This window comes from Falco peregrinus, chromosome 5 (assembly GCF_023634155.1).
Source record: "Falco peregrinus isolate bFalPer1 chromosome 5, bFalPer1.pri, whole genome shotgun sequence".
In the NCBI taxonomy this organism is placed as follows: Eukaryota; Metazoa; Chordata; class Aves; order Falconiformes; family Falconidae; genus Falco; species Falco peregrinus.
The window spans coordinates 37,718,763-37,732,181 of NC_073725.1; the positions used below are offsets into that span (position 1 = coordinate 37,718,763).

The 13,419-nt window shown below is 46.2% G+C and overlaps 1 protein-coding gene across 1 annotated transcript; it reads right to left on the minus strand.

The window, feature by feature from the left end:
• Positions 1–171: 171 nt before the first annotated feature.
• ASB4 (ankyrin repeat and SOCS box containing 4) lies at positions 172–10,986 on the minus strand. Its single transcript, XM_005228788.2, has 5 exons — positions 10,773–10,986; positions 6,874–7,173; positions 3,747–4,237; positions 1,982–2,095; positions 172–360 (listed from the first exon to the last, which is right to left on the minus strand). The coding sequence occupies exons 1-5, from the start codon at positions 10,984–10,986 to the stop codon at positions 172–174; spliced, it is 1,308 nt and encodes a 435-aa protein (XP_005228845.1).
• Positions 10,987–13,419: the final 2,433 nt, after the last annotated feature.

Genomic DNA, 13,419 nt, shown 5'->3' on the forward strand with positions numbered 1-13,419 from the left:
CTGCAGCTGCGGTGCCTCAGTGCAGGGAGAGACAGATCCCAGCCCAGCTTCAGGCTGGCCTGCGACTGTACAAAAGCAAAGGGCTGTGCCAGGGTTGTGCTCAGATCTCCAGCACCTTGCAGAGGCACGTGTAGCCAGGAGGGGAGGCACCAGTGCCTGCTCTGCTGCGGCTCAGTAGATGATTCCTTCTGGTTCCAGCAGCAAGTACTTCTTCATGGACAGGGGGATGGAGAGCAAGGGGACTCCTCTGTGGCACCTTTCTGACAGTATTGCCCGAATAGCACATCTGCATAAATGCATGAGTGACCGTGGTGAATTGCTGCACACAGTGAACAACGAGTCATAGAAATCCTGGTGCCGCTGCAAAAAAGGCAAGTGCAGTTTAGGGCAGTAAGACTGTTTTCCTTCCCTCCCTTTCCCCTACCCACATGCAGCCCTTGTAACAAGCACAGCCAGCCATCCTGTCCCTTGGAGGCACATCAAGCACCAGGGACTTGGTTTAGCCAAATGCCTGCACAAAATTCTCATGTTAACCTCAAATATTTAGTGTTAAGTTAAAGACCATGATGAAATCTTTAGGTTTGGTATGTCTTATATCCATCAGTTTGAGGTGGAGATTCCTCTGTGGTGGTGTTAGTCCTGATCTGAACAGACACTGCAGCCAGCTCAGGGTCAAAGCACGTGGACAAGTTAATCCTCTAAACCTCACTGCGGGACAGCGAGGTAGCGTAACACTGGCGTTACCGGTGAGTTAGCTGGGGCTGTGAATGGCAAACTACCTTTGGTCTCACTCATCTCCCCAGTGGCCTTTTAGAATAAATAAAATTGCATCCCCACAAGAAGAAAAGTGCAGATGCTTACAAATGATTCTGAAATAAAAGAAGCAAATGGTAAATACACGCAACTAGTGTGAGCTGACCTTATTTTATAATCTTGCTACTGGACAGATCTGGTTATATATGTATTCAGATGCCCTTTATATATGGAAAAGTATGGATTTGTGTCAACAAAAAAATTTCTTCATTTTAATATCAAATTCAGCAAATAGCTTTGACAACAAAAATGAAAATCTCAACAAAGAAATAGAGCAACTGTAGACTTTTCCAAATAAGAAGTTCCAATATTTCAGATTAAAAGCTTTGTTTGAAGAATAATAGTAACAACAACAACTATTATTATTATTATTATTATTGTTGTTGTTGTTAAGGTGAAATAGACCTTTACCTTTTGATTTTGTGTTCACCCAGAATGATTTCTTCTAATTTTTTCTGAACAGATCTGACACAAAAGGAGTCTCACAGTTCCTCTGGCTATATAACTCTGCATTATAATATGGACAGAGTTCCCTAAACATCACTGATAATGCATAGCAGATATTGGTGCACTTCAATGGTGATTTGAAAATTTTGAAAAAGCCCAGCTTTAATAAAAAACTAGATTTAAACTGGAATATTTAGACTACGAGGATTTTTGAATTAAAGGGATAATTATGTGAAAGCATGTAGATTGCCCCATAATTTTGCTTTTTGACAACATCTTTTCCTCTTTGATCTCTCATTTGTCACTTTCATTCTCCCCTGTATTTGCAGCTAACCAGTCCTGCTCACAGTCATACCCATGTAACATGTACTTTCAAAATATTTGCTGACTTAAAAAAAATATAAATATATAAGTGTTGACAGATCTGAGGAAACACTAGTCACAGCCAGAATCCTTGCACATGGTGAGTGCAGGGACAGCTGAGCTCCTGCAGCGCCCCTGACAGGGAGTGCTCCAAAGGATAATGTTGCAATGAAAATTCCTCAAAAATATGTCTTTTGACAGTGATTGATTTGCTTTTGTCAAGTGAGTGATACTAAATGCAGAAGTCCCAACTCCTCTGAGATGGTATTCTCTTTCAAAAGCATTCTCACTTTTCTGTGGCCAGATACGGAGAATGCAAATGAGCTTGGATTTTACTTACAACTCATTACGAGCTTACCTCAAAGGCATCATCAGGTATGGCTGCTTTCCACTTAGATGTTGATTTGATATGTTCGTAGGTATTGACGACAACTTCGACAGCTCTGGGGTGGGAATGGCAGGCTTGTAGCACCTGCAGGCAGGATGCATAGAGACCATGAGTACCACCAGGAAGCTGGGATTAGCCTGGATGCTTGGCACTATGCAACGGAATACTGAGACAGACACAGCCAAAGAATTACGACAGGCTAAGGCTGGAGGTGCAAAAGACACAAGCCTTGTCTACACTACTCACTGCAAGTACAGCAATAAGCCCCAGGCCAGCCACCAGTGGAGCTGTGCAAACCCCAGTTTAACACCACACAGAAGTACTGGCTTAGATCTCCAGAGCAGTGTAGCTCACTGACGGGTTGGGTTCCATCACCCAGATCTGGAGATAACTTGTTTATAGTTGGGTTGATTGACTCCACACCAGGCAAAGCCATGCACAAAGTTTTTGCTCCAGGTCGGGCAGTACAGGAACAGAAAAAATCCCCTTTGTATGAATAAAAAATATATCATTACAGGAAAATTTAAAAGATGGCTGGAAGATAACAGAGCTCAGAAGTAAGCTTCCAAGCCACCCGAGGCCCCTGAAACAACTGCTCTGCGCAGTAACTTTAGTGCAGGAGGAAAAAACCCAAGTCTGTTGTCACTCACACTCAGAGAATAACACATTGCATTCACACCATATGATGCACAATTGTGTCCCACAGTTGCCAGACTTTCAGAAACAAAACTGCAGAACATCCCTCTGGGATAAATCACCTATATATCTTACAGTTGGGCAAACGATCATTTGGAAGGGAGACCCACTCCATACAACTGGAGAAAGGCAAAGGCAGGAAGAGGAGACCCCTGACCTGGACCTCAGACATGCTCTAGGAAACTAAGGGTTTTTCTGTTGCAGGCAGAGCCACCTCACTCTGGGCTCAAGAGGGCACAACCAAAGGTTTGGCATTTTTTTCAAAGGCTCCTGGTTGTTTGGCTTGTTAAAACTTTACATATAGAGTGGACGAGATGCAAAATGTTGCTTGAGGCACTGGATGAGAGAGAATAAGTCCTGACTACAGCAAGCTTACTTAGCCGTTTGATATAAGACTGTCAGAGACTTCTGTGAGTGCTTTGGGCTTTGCAGAAGTTTAGAATTTCTTTGGGAGGGATCCTGCAATCATTTTTCTTCTTTTTTTTCATCAACTATGAGCCCAGGTCCATCATTTCCCCTTAATTTCTCACGTTTCCTGGGAATGAGCTGAGGCTTTATTGAGAACCATTTCATTTTGAATAGATTAGATTTTTACAGGTCAGAAGTGACAAACTGAATCAAGTGGTCTGATCTCCAGACTTTGGTAGAGGCCATGAAATCTGCGTTTTGTATAACCCAGTTAAGCCTGTATGGAGCCAGGTTTGATAAAGGCATGTAGGTTTTCTGAAATGAGAAAGTGAATCAGCTCTGAAAAGTTAGGCTTGAACCAGCATTCAGAGTTTGGGGTTTCAGGCTGATTAAGAACAAAAATGGGATCTGAGCCTGATTTCTGGCATTAGCAACTGCAATTTCACTTCAGTTAAGTGATACTGCTCTTACAGCAGTTCGGCTTACAAAATTTTGGGCATTCTGGGCCCACAGTTTACAGGACTCCAGCAAATCCAGATACCACCAAACCCCGAAGTTTGGCTCTCTCATCCCATTCCTGCTCAAGACACCACCTCTTTCCACATCCCTACTGTACAAAGCCATCCTTAACCTTGTGGAATTGCAGAGGATATATCCTAGCTGCTCCATGATTCAGCAGCAGCTGGTAGCAGATGTCAGGCTGGGCAGCTGGCCGCACAGATGTCACTTTTATGATATACTGCAGGGGTGCACAGCCATTGACATCCATGATGTTTGCTTCTGCTCCTGCCTCCAGCAGCATATGCAGCAGGATGTGATCACAGTTCCAGGCAGCTTTGTGAAGTGGGGATTTGAAATCCTCATCACGAGTGTTCACTTCAGCTTTGTAGTCTAAGAGCATCCGACAGATGAGGTGGTGATCCGGGCTATATATCTGATCCTTATAGTGAAGAGCCCAATAGACTGCGCAGGCCAGGGGAGTCTCCATGTAGGCATTGAGAGCATCGATGTGTGCCCCTTGTTCCACGTAAAAGGCCACGAGCTCCGGGATACCCAAACGCGCAACGATGTGCAGAGGGGTCTCCTCATCTTGGTTGTTTGTTTTTAGGTTCACATTCGCTCCTGCCAAAGAAAGATGGTGGGAAAAAATGAAGGCAGCGAAACCCCGGTTTGGCCGTGCCTCTGCTTGAGCCCTGCTACCCAGGGAGAAGGTGAGGGTGAGCAACTGGCATGGAAGACACACATGGAAATGCAAGTAGCTGGGGACAGGGACCCTGCACTTCTTAAGGCTCCAGGAAACCCTTTGAAACTTCAGGTTCTTGGATCCGGCTTCAGATGCGATAGCGTGGCCCTGAGCTGGCAGAGAACCTTATCTGAACACTCTATTTTGGAGCAGCGTGTGGATCCGAACCTCCGTGCAAATTGCTTTTGCCTATAAATTAAGAACTGGAGGAAAAAGGGGAGCTTTGCTCCTGCTCGGGAGAACAGCTCTGCTCAGCTCTGGCGCCGTGAGAAGGCTTCTGGCGGCATCTGGTTAACTGCCAGCTTGCGAGAACGGACATTTTCTGATATACCTATAGATGATATAAAAGAAAAAACCCTGCCGGAGTCCCCAGCGGAGGGTCTGGAGCCCGTTCCCAAGCCGTTACGGGGGCGGCGCGCCGGCTCCCTCAGCGCCCGGGGCCGTCGCAGGTGAAGCAACAGCGCCATCTGCCGAGCGGCCTGGGCCACCCGCCCGGCCTCGGGGGTCCCCAGGCCCGGGCCCGCCGGCTGCCCTCCCGCGGACCGCTCTGCCGAAACGCCGGTGGCTGCGGGGGGAGTGCCCAGCGCTGCCCGTCAGGGAAGGGGACAGGCCGGCAAGCCCCCTCCGCAGGGCAAAGGCGAGCCGCCGCGGGGCCGCCGCCTGGGGCCCGGGGGCTGGGGCAGAGGCGCAGGGTGGCAGCAGCCGGGGGCAGAGGGGCTGGGGCAGAGGCGCAGGGTGGCAGCAGTCGGGGGCAGCTGCCAGCTTGAACCTTGAACCTGGGCTCTGAGCAAATGTCAGTAACGCACCGGTGCGAGGGCAAGCCCCCACTGTGCCGCCAGCCCTTGGCTCTCCGGGCTCCAGAGAGTCCTTACATCCCCGAAGGTACACCGGGCCGAGCCGGAGCGGTTGGGAGATGGGGAGCTTACCTGCGGGCTGGGAAACCGGGCGCTGATGCTGTTAAGCCAGGCGGAGCGTTAGTGGCGTTACATGTCCGTGTGAGCACCAGCAGCCCGAGCCCGCGGCTGGCACAAGAACGCCGGATCGGTTTTGCTCGGCTGGCGACTCGCCCAAACCAGAAGTGGTTACGCTGCATTTACCTGAACTGGCCCAGTGAGACACCAGCGACTGGAGGTGGCAGGGTGGGAGATGCCTCCTGGAAGCTTTGGTGCAGATACTAACCAAAACCTTGGCTTCAGCTGTTGAGTGGCACTGCTACCTGAATGTGCACACCTGTCACATTGTGCTCCAGACCTTTCCCAGTTTGTCTGGAGTCTCGACTTTTAGTTCATATGGAGATTTTTGTTTAGTGAGTGCTTTGGGATGAAGGGTGGCTTGTAAAGTACTGTTATTCTGTTGCTGATGGTGGATGGAGAAAGCCTAAAGAACAGACCCTTTCATTTGCATTCATCCTGTCCTATGTTATAAGAGTACATTTGAATTTTAAGATTTTTCCATGGTAGCAAATTCAATTCCTGCTGTCAGCACTGTTTGCTTTGGACAGGCTACAACTGGCAGCATTTATTTTCCTTTCTACTAAACAAAATAATATGTATCTTCCCAGCAGAAGAAAAGCAAGGCAGTTATTCACTTGGGACCATAGATTGCCTTGCCCACAAAGTATACTTGGGCTCTGCATCTCAGGAAAAGCCTTCAGTAACAACCCATGTAGCACACAAAAACCCAAAAGCATTTGTGTTTGCCATAGTGTGGTGTAATAAATAGGGGGATATCTCTGTCTGTAACTGAACACTTGAGCTGCCTGACTTTGTGTACCTTTTACCGTGTCCTGAGTCAGCATCCTTGTGTTAAGGAAATAGTGTGTGGCACCAGTATATTTATCAAGGAATTATGCCTAGTCATAGCTTCATTTGTTCCAGATGACCAGCAGTATAATGTATCTTTACTTTGGGAAAACAAAAATCTTATACAACAGCATTTCCCACCCCCCCACCCCAATCCCTACACAGATGCAGGAGTTTGGCTGCTGACGAATGAAGAGACAGTATGAAAAACTGCATCCAGTTTTTCAAGGCCAGGTCTCAAAAACCAAGTGTTTGGAAGAATTTTTTCTGAGATCAAGGAAATCTGAACAAGAAAGAAGAGGAGAAGGGTGCACTATCATGTGAAAATATATCAATAGTAAATCTAGATGAAGAAGACAGAAGAAAAAAATACAGAAACAGATACTCCTTGGTTCCAAGGAGCTCTTCTGCTGAGGGACACACTGGGCAGTGGGCTGGAGGCACTGAAGTAGGAAAGGATTCTAGAGTAAGGGCCAGTGGCCAGGGAGAGGGAAGAACAGATGGGATGAGGAATCAGAATGGGAGAAACTTCCTCTGATCAAACAGATGGGGAAAAGGAGTCTGACATGAAGACATGGGTCACCTGTGGATGGAGGGGACAGATACACATGTACTTATTGTACATATGTACAAACTTCCTCCTAAGAGAAACCAAAGACTGTGCCCACCATTTCTGGGCACGCTGCAAGAGATGCTCCAGAGCGTTACCTTACCTCTCCAAACCAGCTGCTGGGCGCAAGGCACAGAGGTTCGTGTCGTACAGAAGTGCAAGGGTGCCTGCCCACTCATTGAAAAGCAGTTCAACTTAGCTCCGTGGTTGCAAAGGATCTTGAGACATTCAACATTTGCCATTTCACACGCGATGTGGATTGCAGCTTTTCCATTTGGCCGGCAGTTGATGGTAGCTTTGTGATTGAGGAGGACCGAAAGACTTTCCAGATGTCCATACATAACAGCAAGATGAAGTCCAGTTGCCCAGGATATTTTTAATTTGTAGCTAGGCAGCCAGTACCCTGTACAAAGTGAAAATGTGTTACCATCCTTGGCAAAGACTTTTCTTTGAACTATCCACCTACTGAGAATAATTGAAGGGGAAGGAAGCTTTTGAAGGAAGGTTCGAGTTTTGCTTTAATTTACTGTAATTTCACCAGCTACAGCTTAGTGCACACAAAGTTCTCTCAGCTTCACTTTCGTTCAGCACTGTTACTGTGTGTGCTGAATACTCTGCCTTCTGGAGAGATAATTCCCACGTAGATGTACTCTGAAGGCAGCTTTTGTTTTTCTTGTGACCTGTGTAGACTAAATTAAAAAAAAAAAAAAAGTTTAGAGCATTTGAAATGCCACTAGCTAAAAAATATGGGGGAAATGGGACCTTCAGCCTGCCAATAGCCGAACAAAAGTGCCATTGGAATAAGAAGGCAGCATTTACTTAGGCTAGTGACTCAAAAGATAGCTCATCCTACTGTTTCTGCGTGGGAGATGGCAGGATCTTGCATGTTGGGAGCTGGATTCAGCCTTCCAGTGATGCATTGCACATAGATGACCCCTGGCAATGTGGCTGCAGCTGTATCACAGACCTGCCAGCTACTGCCCTTGAGGAGCATGGGGTGGTGGTTTGGATGCTGATGTAAATTAGGTTGAAGAGCCAAACAGAAGCAGTGACATTAGCATGAAAATTGCCTTCAAAATGTTTGGATTTTTCTGTGAAAATTTCACAATGATGTTTTTCTTTTTTTTTTAAACTTACATCAGGTATAAGACCAAGTAACACTTAAATATTTGTTCCCAAAATAGAACTACGTGCTTAATGACTGCACAGAGACAGTCTCAGAAGTGATTACTATAATCATTTGTTTAAAAAAAGTAAACCACAATAATAACGTGAAGAAGGGCAGGAGAAATCTGAAACTTTTCTCTTTTTTTTTTTTTTGAGGTACAGCAGCTGCATCTTAGCTAGAATGTCTATAAAATTTTCTGGTTTTGATTTATCTATTTCTCTTTGGACAAATGCCTGGTTGAATACTGTTATTATGTATAAGACAAAGAAAAAAATACTAAATGTGTATAATAAAGTCAAATTAATTCAGACTTTCATTTTTTAATCTCTAGTTATATATGTTTTTTCAACCTTAAAGTTACATAGATAAAGTTTTTACAGTATCCAAGTGTGTTGTATTAGACAGAAGATGGAAGGAAAGAGGTAGATAGAAACAAAATGCTGGTGGAAGGGAGAAACTTGAATTAAAGTTTTTCTTTCCTCCTCGTTAAATTGCAAGTATATTCTGAGATAGATGCAGTAATGAAGTTCTCATAAACGTCTGAAAAATGCTAGATTTCCACTGAAAGGTTACAGATATAAAATGGACAGTCATGACAGCAGCTGCACCTCCTGTTCTGGCACAGCTGCACTGACTTGTTCCTGGCCAGTACAAGCATTTATTATTGCCGGCGTGTGAGATGTCAGGGGTGAGAAACTGTCCATCCACGGAGGACCATGGCATCCATTCTAGGACTAAATTTTGGGGACTACCAATCCCAGTCCCCAAGGAACTCATGCTGCGAATGGCAACAGCAGGCACCCCTGAGGCACCTGAGTGCCCAAGCGGGGCGCAGGCTCCTCTGCAGCCTCTCCACCCTCTCTCAACCTCCTGACTATGCAGGTTACACTGGCAGCTCTGGTAAGACAACCTTTTCATTACATGAAAACTGAGCACAAAGTAGATGAGCTATATCCCAGAGTCTATGCATACAGCAAAGCAAGTTTCTTAAATCACCTCCCTATCCAAATTCACATGCAGTGTCCCCCTTGTTACTGGTGAGCTGTGGAGCACTGCTAGCTTATCCCACATGGAGCTGAGCCTCACATTTATGGCCAGATGTGGGCCATAAATGATACGTAACAGCAGGAAAGTGATCCATAAAAGCCAAGTTTTCACTTTATATAGCCACAGTTTTCCTGCTGGAGACCACCGTTTATGTCCTTTGCCTGTGCTGCTGCAGGTAAGCTGTACTCAGACATCCTGAGGGAACATCTTGATGCCCTCTGCTCAAACCCGCAGACACCACTGAGCCCAGAGGGCTGGGGACCAGGCACTGAGCAGGGAACAGATGGGCTCTGTGGGAGGCCTTGCTCAGCTTGCCTGTTTCTTTAGTTAGAAACATGAAAAAGACATGGCTCATGCGAGGTCAGTGTCCTTGGGAGTTCTCAGCCTCACTGGCAGAGAGGAAGCAAAGCTGCTGTCACCCATGGCACCTCTTTTCCCCTTCATCACTTAGGGCTATGGCAAAGCTCAGGCTGTCTGAATGGTGGGATGGTGGGGCTTCATTTTTCTCCCCTCTCCCTCCTCGAGGATATCCGTCTTTCATATCACAGTTACCCCAAATCAGAATAAAAGTAAAATTTGCACAAGAGTTGATAGAGTGCCTCCTGCCTTTCAAAGTGAATGCACTGCTGTGACTTAGGCCATAGGGTGCATTTACCTCTCTTCTCTTTGGAGAAAGGAAAAGATTTCTCCAGAAAAGACAGGTTAATTCTTGCAGTCAAATGATCTACAATTAAAAATCTATGCATTAATCCTGTAATCTCAAACCACAGCCAGAATGCATCTCAACCTGCTGAGGACAGAATAAAAGGTATTTCAAGACACATTCGTCACTGCATGCCTTAGTTCAGACACTGTCCTCAAGGGAAGTATGTCATGACTGCATCAGGACATCACCCTAATGAGAAGAACAGGAGCCAATCATTAAACCAGCAAACACAGAGAGGGAGAAGAGGTGGGACTTTGTCCCTTCCTTATGCCACAGAAAAGAAAGTGCATTTGCTGTGCTGCTGGCACCGGAGGTGTTTATCTCCACGTAGGATTACTTCTGGCAGAGGCTGATCATTACTGTTTTCCAGATACAAACACAGAGTCTGTTAGCAAGTAGGTCATGAAGTATGCTGATTTTAGCAGGGAGCAAACTTGGTTTATTGCTTTAAATTGTAAGTTTTGGGAAACTCAAGCGGTGTCTGGGTGAGAACTGGTTTTCTACACTCCAAAATAGATGTCTTTTCTGGTTGTGTTTTTCCAGATGACTTTTCTGTTTTGATACACTAGCACATCCTCACTTTCTGTCAGTTTGAAAAATAAATCTCCTCCCATCCAGCGACATCCAAGGTCCACAGGATTTCCTTAGCTCTGCTGAGCTAGGGAGCATTCACTCTACTACTACCGTAAACTGAAAATGGAAGACATTGTATATTATGTTTCTAAATGGCCTGTATATGTGACTGGTTACACGCAAGAAATGTTTATACCACACTGAGCCTGCATGTGTCTATTCTGGGCTTTGCACCTGAGTTCTCTGTGAGGAAATGGCAAAAGACTCTTCTTTCTGGACACCCCTGAAGCTGCAGTAGTTCCTCAGCAGTATGGAGGCTCAGGCTGGTCTCTGGCCTGCCCTCCACCAAGCTCCCCTACTGCCGTGACCACAGCCGTATGAACCTACTGAGATGTTACTGCCTATGAATCAGCCTCCTCTGCAGCGTCAGAGGAGATAAAAGGCCACAGTATCTTGAAAATCATTCAAACCCATCTACTTCCTGGCTGGTGAATGCTGCCACGTTTACCTTGTTTGTAGGATGCCAGAATCAGGTTTTCATCTTCCACTTCAAACACGGTGTCCACGTCTATTTTCTTTTGGCTCAAGAGCTCTTCCAGTGTTTCAAAGTCATTGGACTTCAGGGCTTCAAAAAAAGCCTTTTTCACCATCTTTGCAGCTGCAGCTCGAGTAATTTTCCCCTTTGTATTCTCTCCCTCTTTGTATGTCTCCTCCAGATCCATTTCCAAACGTATTTGTTTGTGCTGCGAAGAGGTGTACGCTGAGGTGCCTATAGCACTGTTGCATGCTGAAGTTCCTGAAGACCAGAAGGTAATTTTATCACTCAGTCATGCTGATCTGCTTGTTCTATTTATATGAGGGGCATTTCAGGCATTGAAATGTCACTCTTAGATATCACCACACTCTTTTTATGAAAGCAAGGACAGACAAGCTAGCAATAACACCAAAATAAAATTTATCTCTATGGGCTTTATACACATTAAGCTTCATTAACCACACGGTTACCCTCTGGTTCTGCCATATAATTACATTAAAAGACACTAGTCCTGGGTGTTGTTTCTCAGCTGGAGAATCACTCAACATTTTCTTTCACAGTTTCCATAACTGATCTATTGAAAACAAAGGACCGTGGTGCTCTGCCTGCAGATGCCTTTTAGCTAGTGCATCTCGGGGCGGGGGGGGGACGACCCCGATAACATCCCCCAAGGCACTCTTCCTGTGGGAGGTAGCTCACTCTTCCCCAGGAGAGCATTGGGCATGTTGGTCCTGGTTTCATTCTTCCAGCCATCAGCCAGCCTTCACAAGAGCCCCCCACCATGCAGGTCTCAGGTACCCTGATCTGTAAGGCCCCCAGGAGATCACTGCGTTGATCTAGCCTGGTCTTCTGACAGCAGGATTTTCGTAGTTTGCTCAGAGGCCACAAGCAGTGCTCCCAGGAAGCAGTGCATCCCAGGATAAATGCTGGGATGAGGGGGCTGCAGAGCTGTACAGCCATGCTGGGGCAGGGGGGGGAGGATCTCACATACCACACAGGGTTTACATGTGAATTAACTCAGGTGCAAGCACAGGAGGCTGCATGGCTCCATAGGTGCTTCTCCTTCCCCTGCCCACTCTTCATCTAAATTCAGACCTTCTCCCTCACAACCCCACCACACACTGAACACTTCCCCCTCCCTCCCTTCTCTTGCTGTCTTTGCCAGCCCTGTCCCTGTGTTGACAGCAGTTTGTGAAGATGCAAACCCACACATGGCTAGCACGAGCCACTGCCATGCATGACGTACAAATGGTTCACACCTGCACCCACTTGGGCTGCTGGATGAGACCATAGCTAGAAGGAGATTATCCACCATTGATTTAAATCACCCAGCAAAGCCAACACCAGAGCAGCCACTAAGAAGAAACTTTCAAGTTTATTCTTCCTAGGAGTTTGGCTGCCAAGTGAGCTGATGGGAAAATGTGAGCCAGGTGATACTGCGAGTTGGAGCAGCCTCTGTGCTCAAAAGGGGCCAGGCTCCTCAGGCAGCTCCGTAAGGGCCTGCAGGACCCCCACCCACTGGAGCGCTCACCAGCTCTCTCCTAGAGCCAGTACTGCATGAAGGTGTTAGAGGACAGCAGTTCATGGAAACTTCTGAAATTTGTGAGTTCCTTCTACCTATGCACTTTTGGGTGAAGAATACTTTGGGGAAAACCAAAACAAAACACACCACCACCCCCCCCCCCCCCCCCCCCCCAAACAAACCAACCAACACGCCCCCCCCCCCCCCAAAAAAAAAAAAACAACAAAGCTTCCCTGAGGAGGTACTGCACTTTGTAATAGACACAGTGGGAAGAAAGATAGCTTGCCCTGGTGCTCTAGGTTGCAGGCAGCTCATCTGGGTCTTTCTAGGCTTACTTAAGAGAAGGGTCAGCATCATGCTCTCCATACCTTTACATTTCCTCCGGCACAACTGCCTTCTTCCTTTGTTACTTTCAGTAGTGGGTGACTTCAGTTCACTTAAAAAAAGGTATTAATGCTTGTCTGGCATGAGCAGAGGGACAAGATGTGAACTCCAGGTCTTACAGGCTGCTTTTTACCTGCACCTTTTTTAAAAACCCACTATATTCCTGAAAAGTCATGGATGCACAAAGCACTGATATGTGGCTGCAATCAATTGCTCACCTCAGCTACACTTTTTTGATTTGAAACAGACTAGCTTTTCATCTGTCATCTTTCATAAATAGTATTAGGTTACACAAGGACGTTCAATCTAGCTGAAAGGATTGTGCCAGTACATCTCCATGCTGGTCTGCTGCTTGAAGGTTGAGATGCACAAGGACATTGCTGTAACAGATTACTGCACGTCTGCTGATCCATTGTGTTTGCTGTTGGTTGAGAAGCAAGGTGAAGTAATTAGTGATGGCTTAGCTCACAGTGAAAAATAAACCTGATTAAAATTACCTTACACCGGTCATGGTCCAAGAGCGTGCACAGGAACAGCACCTCAGACCAGGTGATGCACTACAACTTGCTCACCTTCAGCAATTTGTGTGGCCCTGCTCTAACTCTCACAGAAATTTTTCTTAACATTAATGAGTTTAAAGAGAGAAAGGAAACAATTATAGGTACCTATAGCCTTTACAGTTAGTGTTTCTCTGTAAGTGGCATTGGGGTCTAA

Bases quoted from the DNA above. Each gene is read 5' to 3' on its own strand.
- ASB4 (XM_005228788.2), bottom strand. From the start codon at position 10,986: ATGGATCTGGAGGAGACATACAAAGAGGGAGAGAATACAAAGGGGAAA. The intron at 7,174-10,772 runs GTAAACGTGGCA...CACTTTGTACAG, and splicing joins TCTGGCATCCTACAAACAAG to GGTACTGGCTGCCTAGCTAC. The intron at 4,238-6,873 runs GTAAGGTAACGC...TTTCTTTGGCAG, and splicing joins CCAGCAGCTGGTTTGGAGAG to GAGCGAATGTGAACCTAAAA.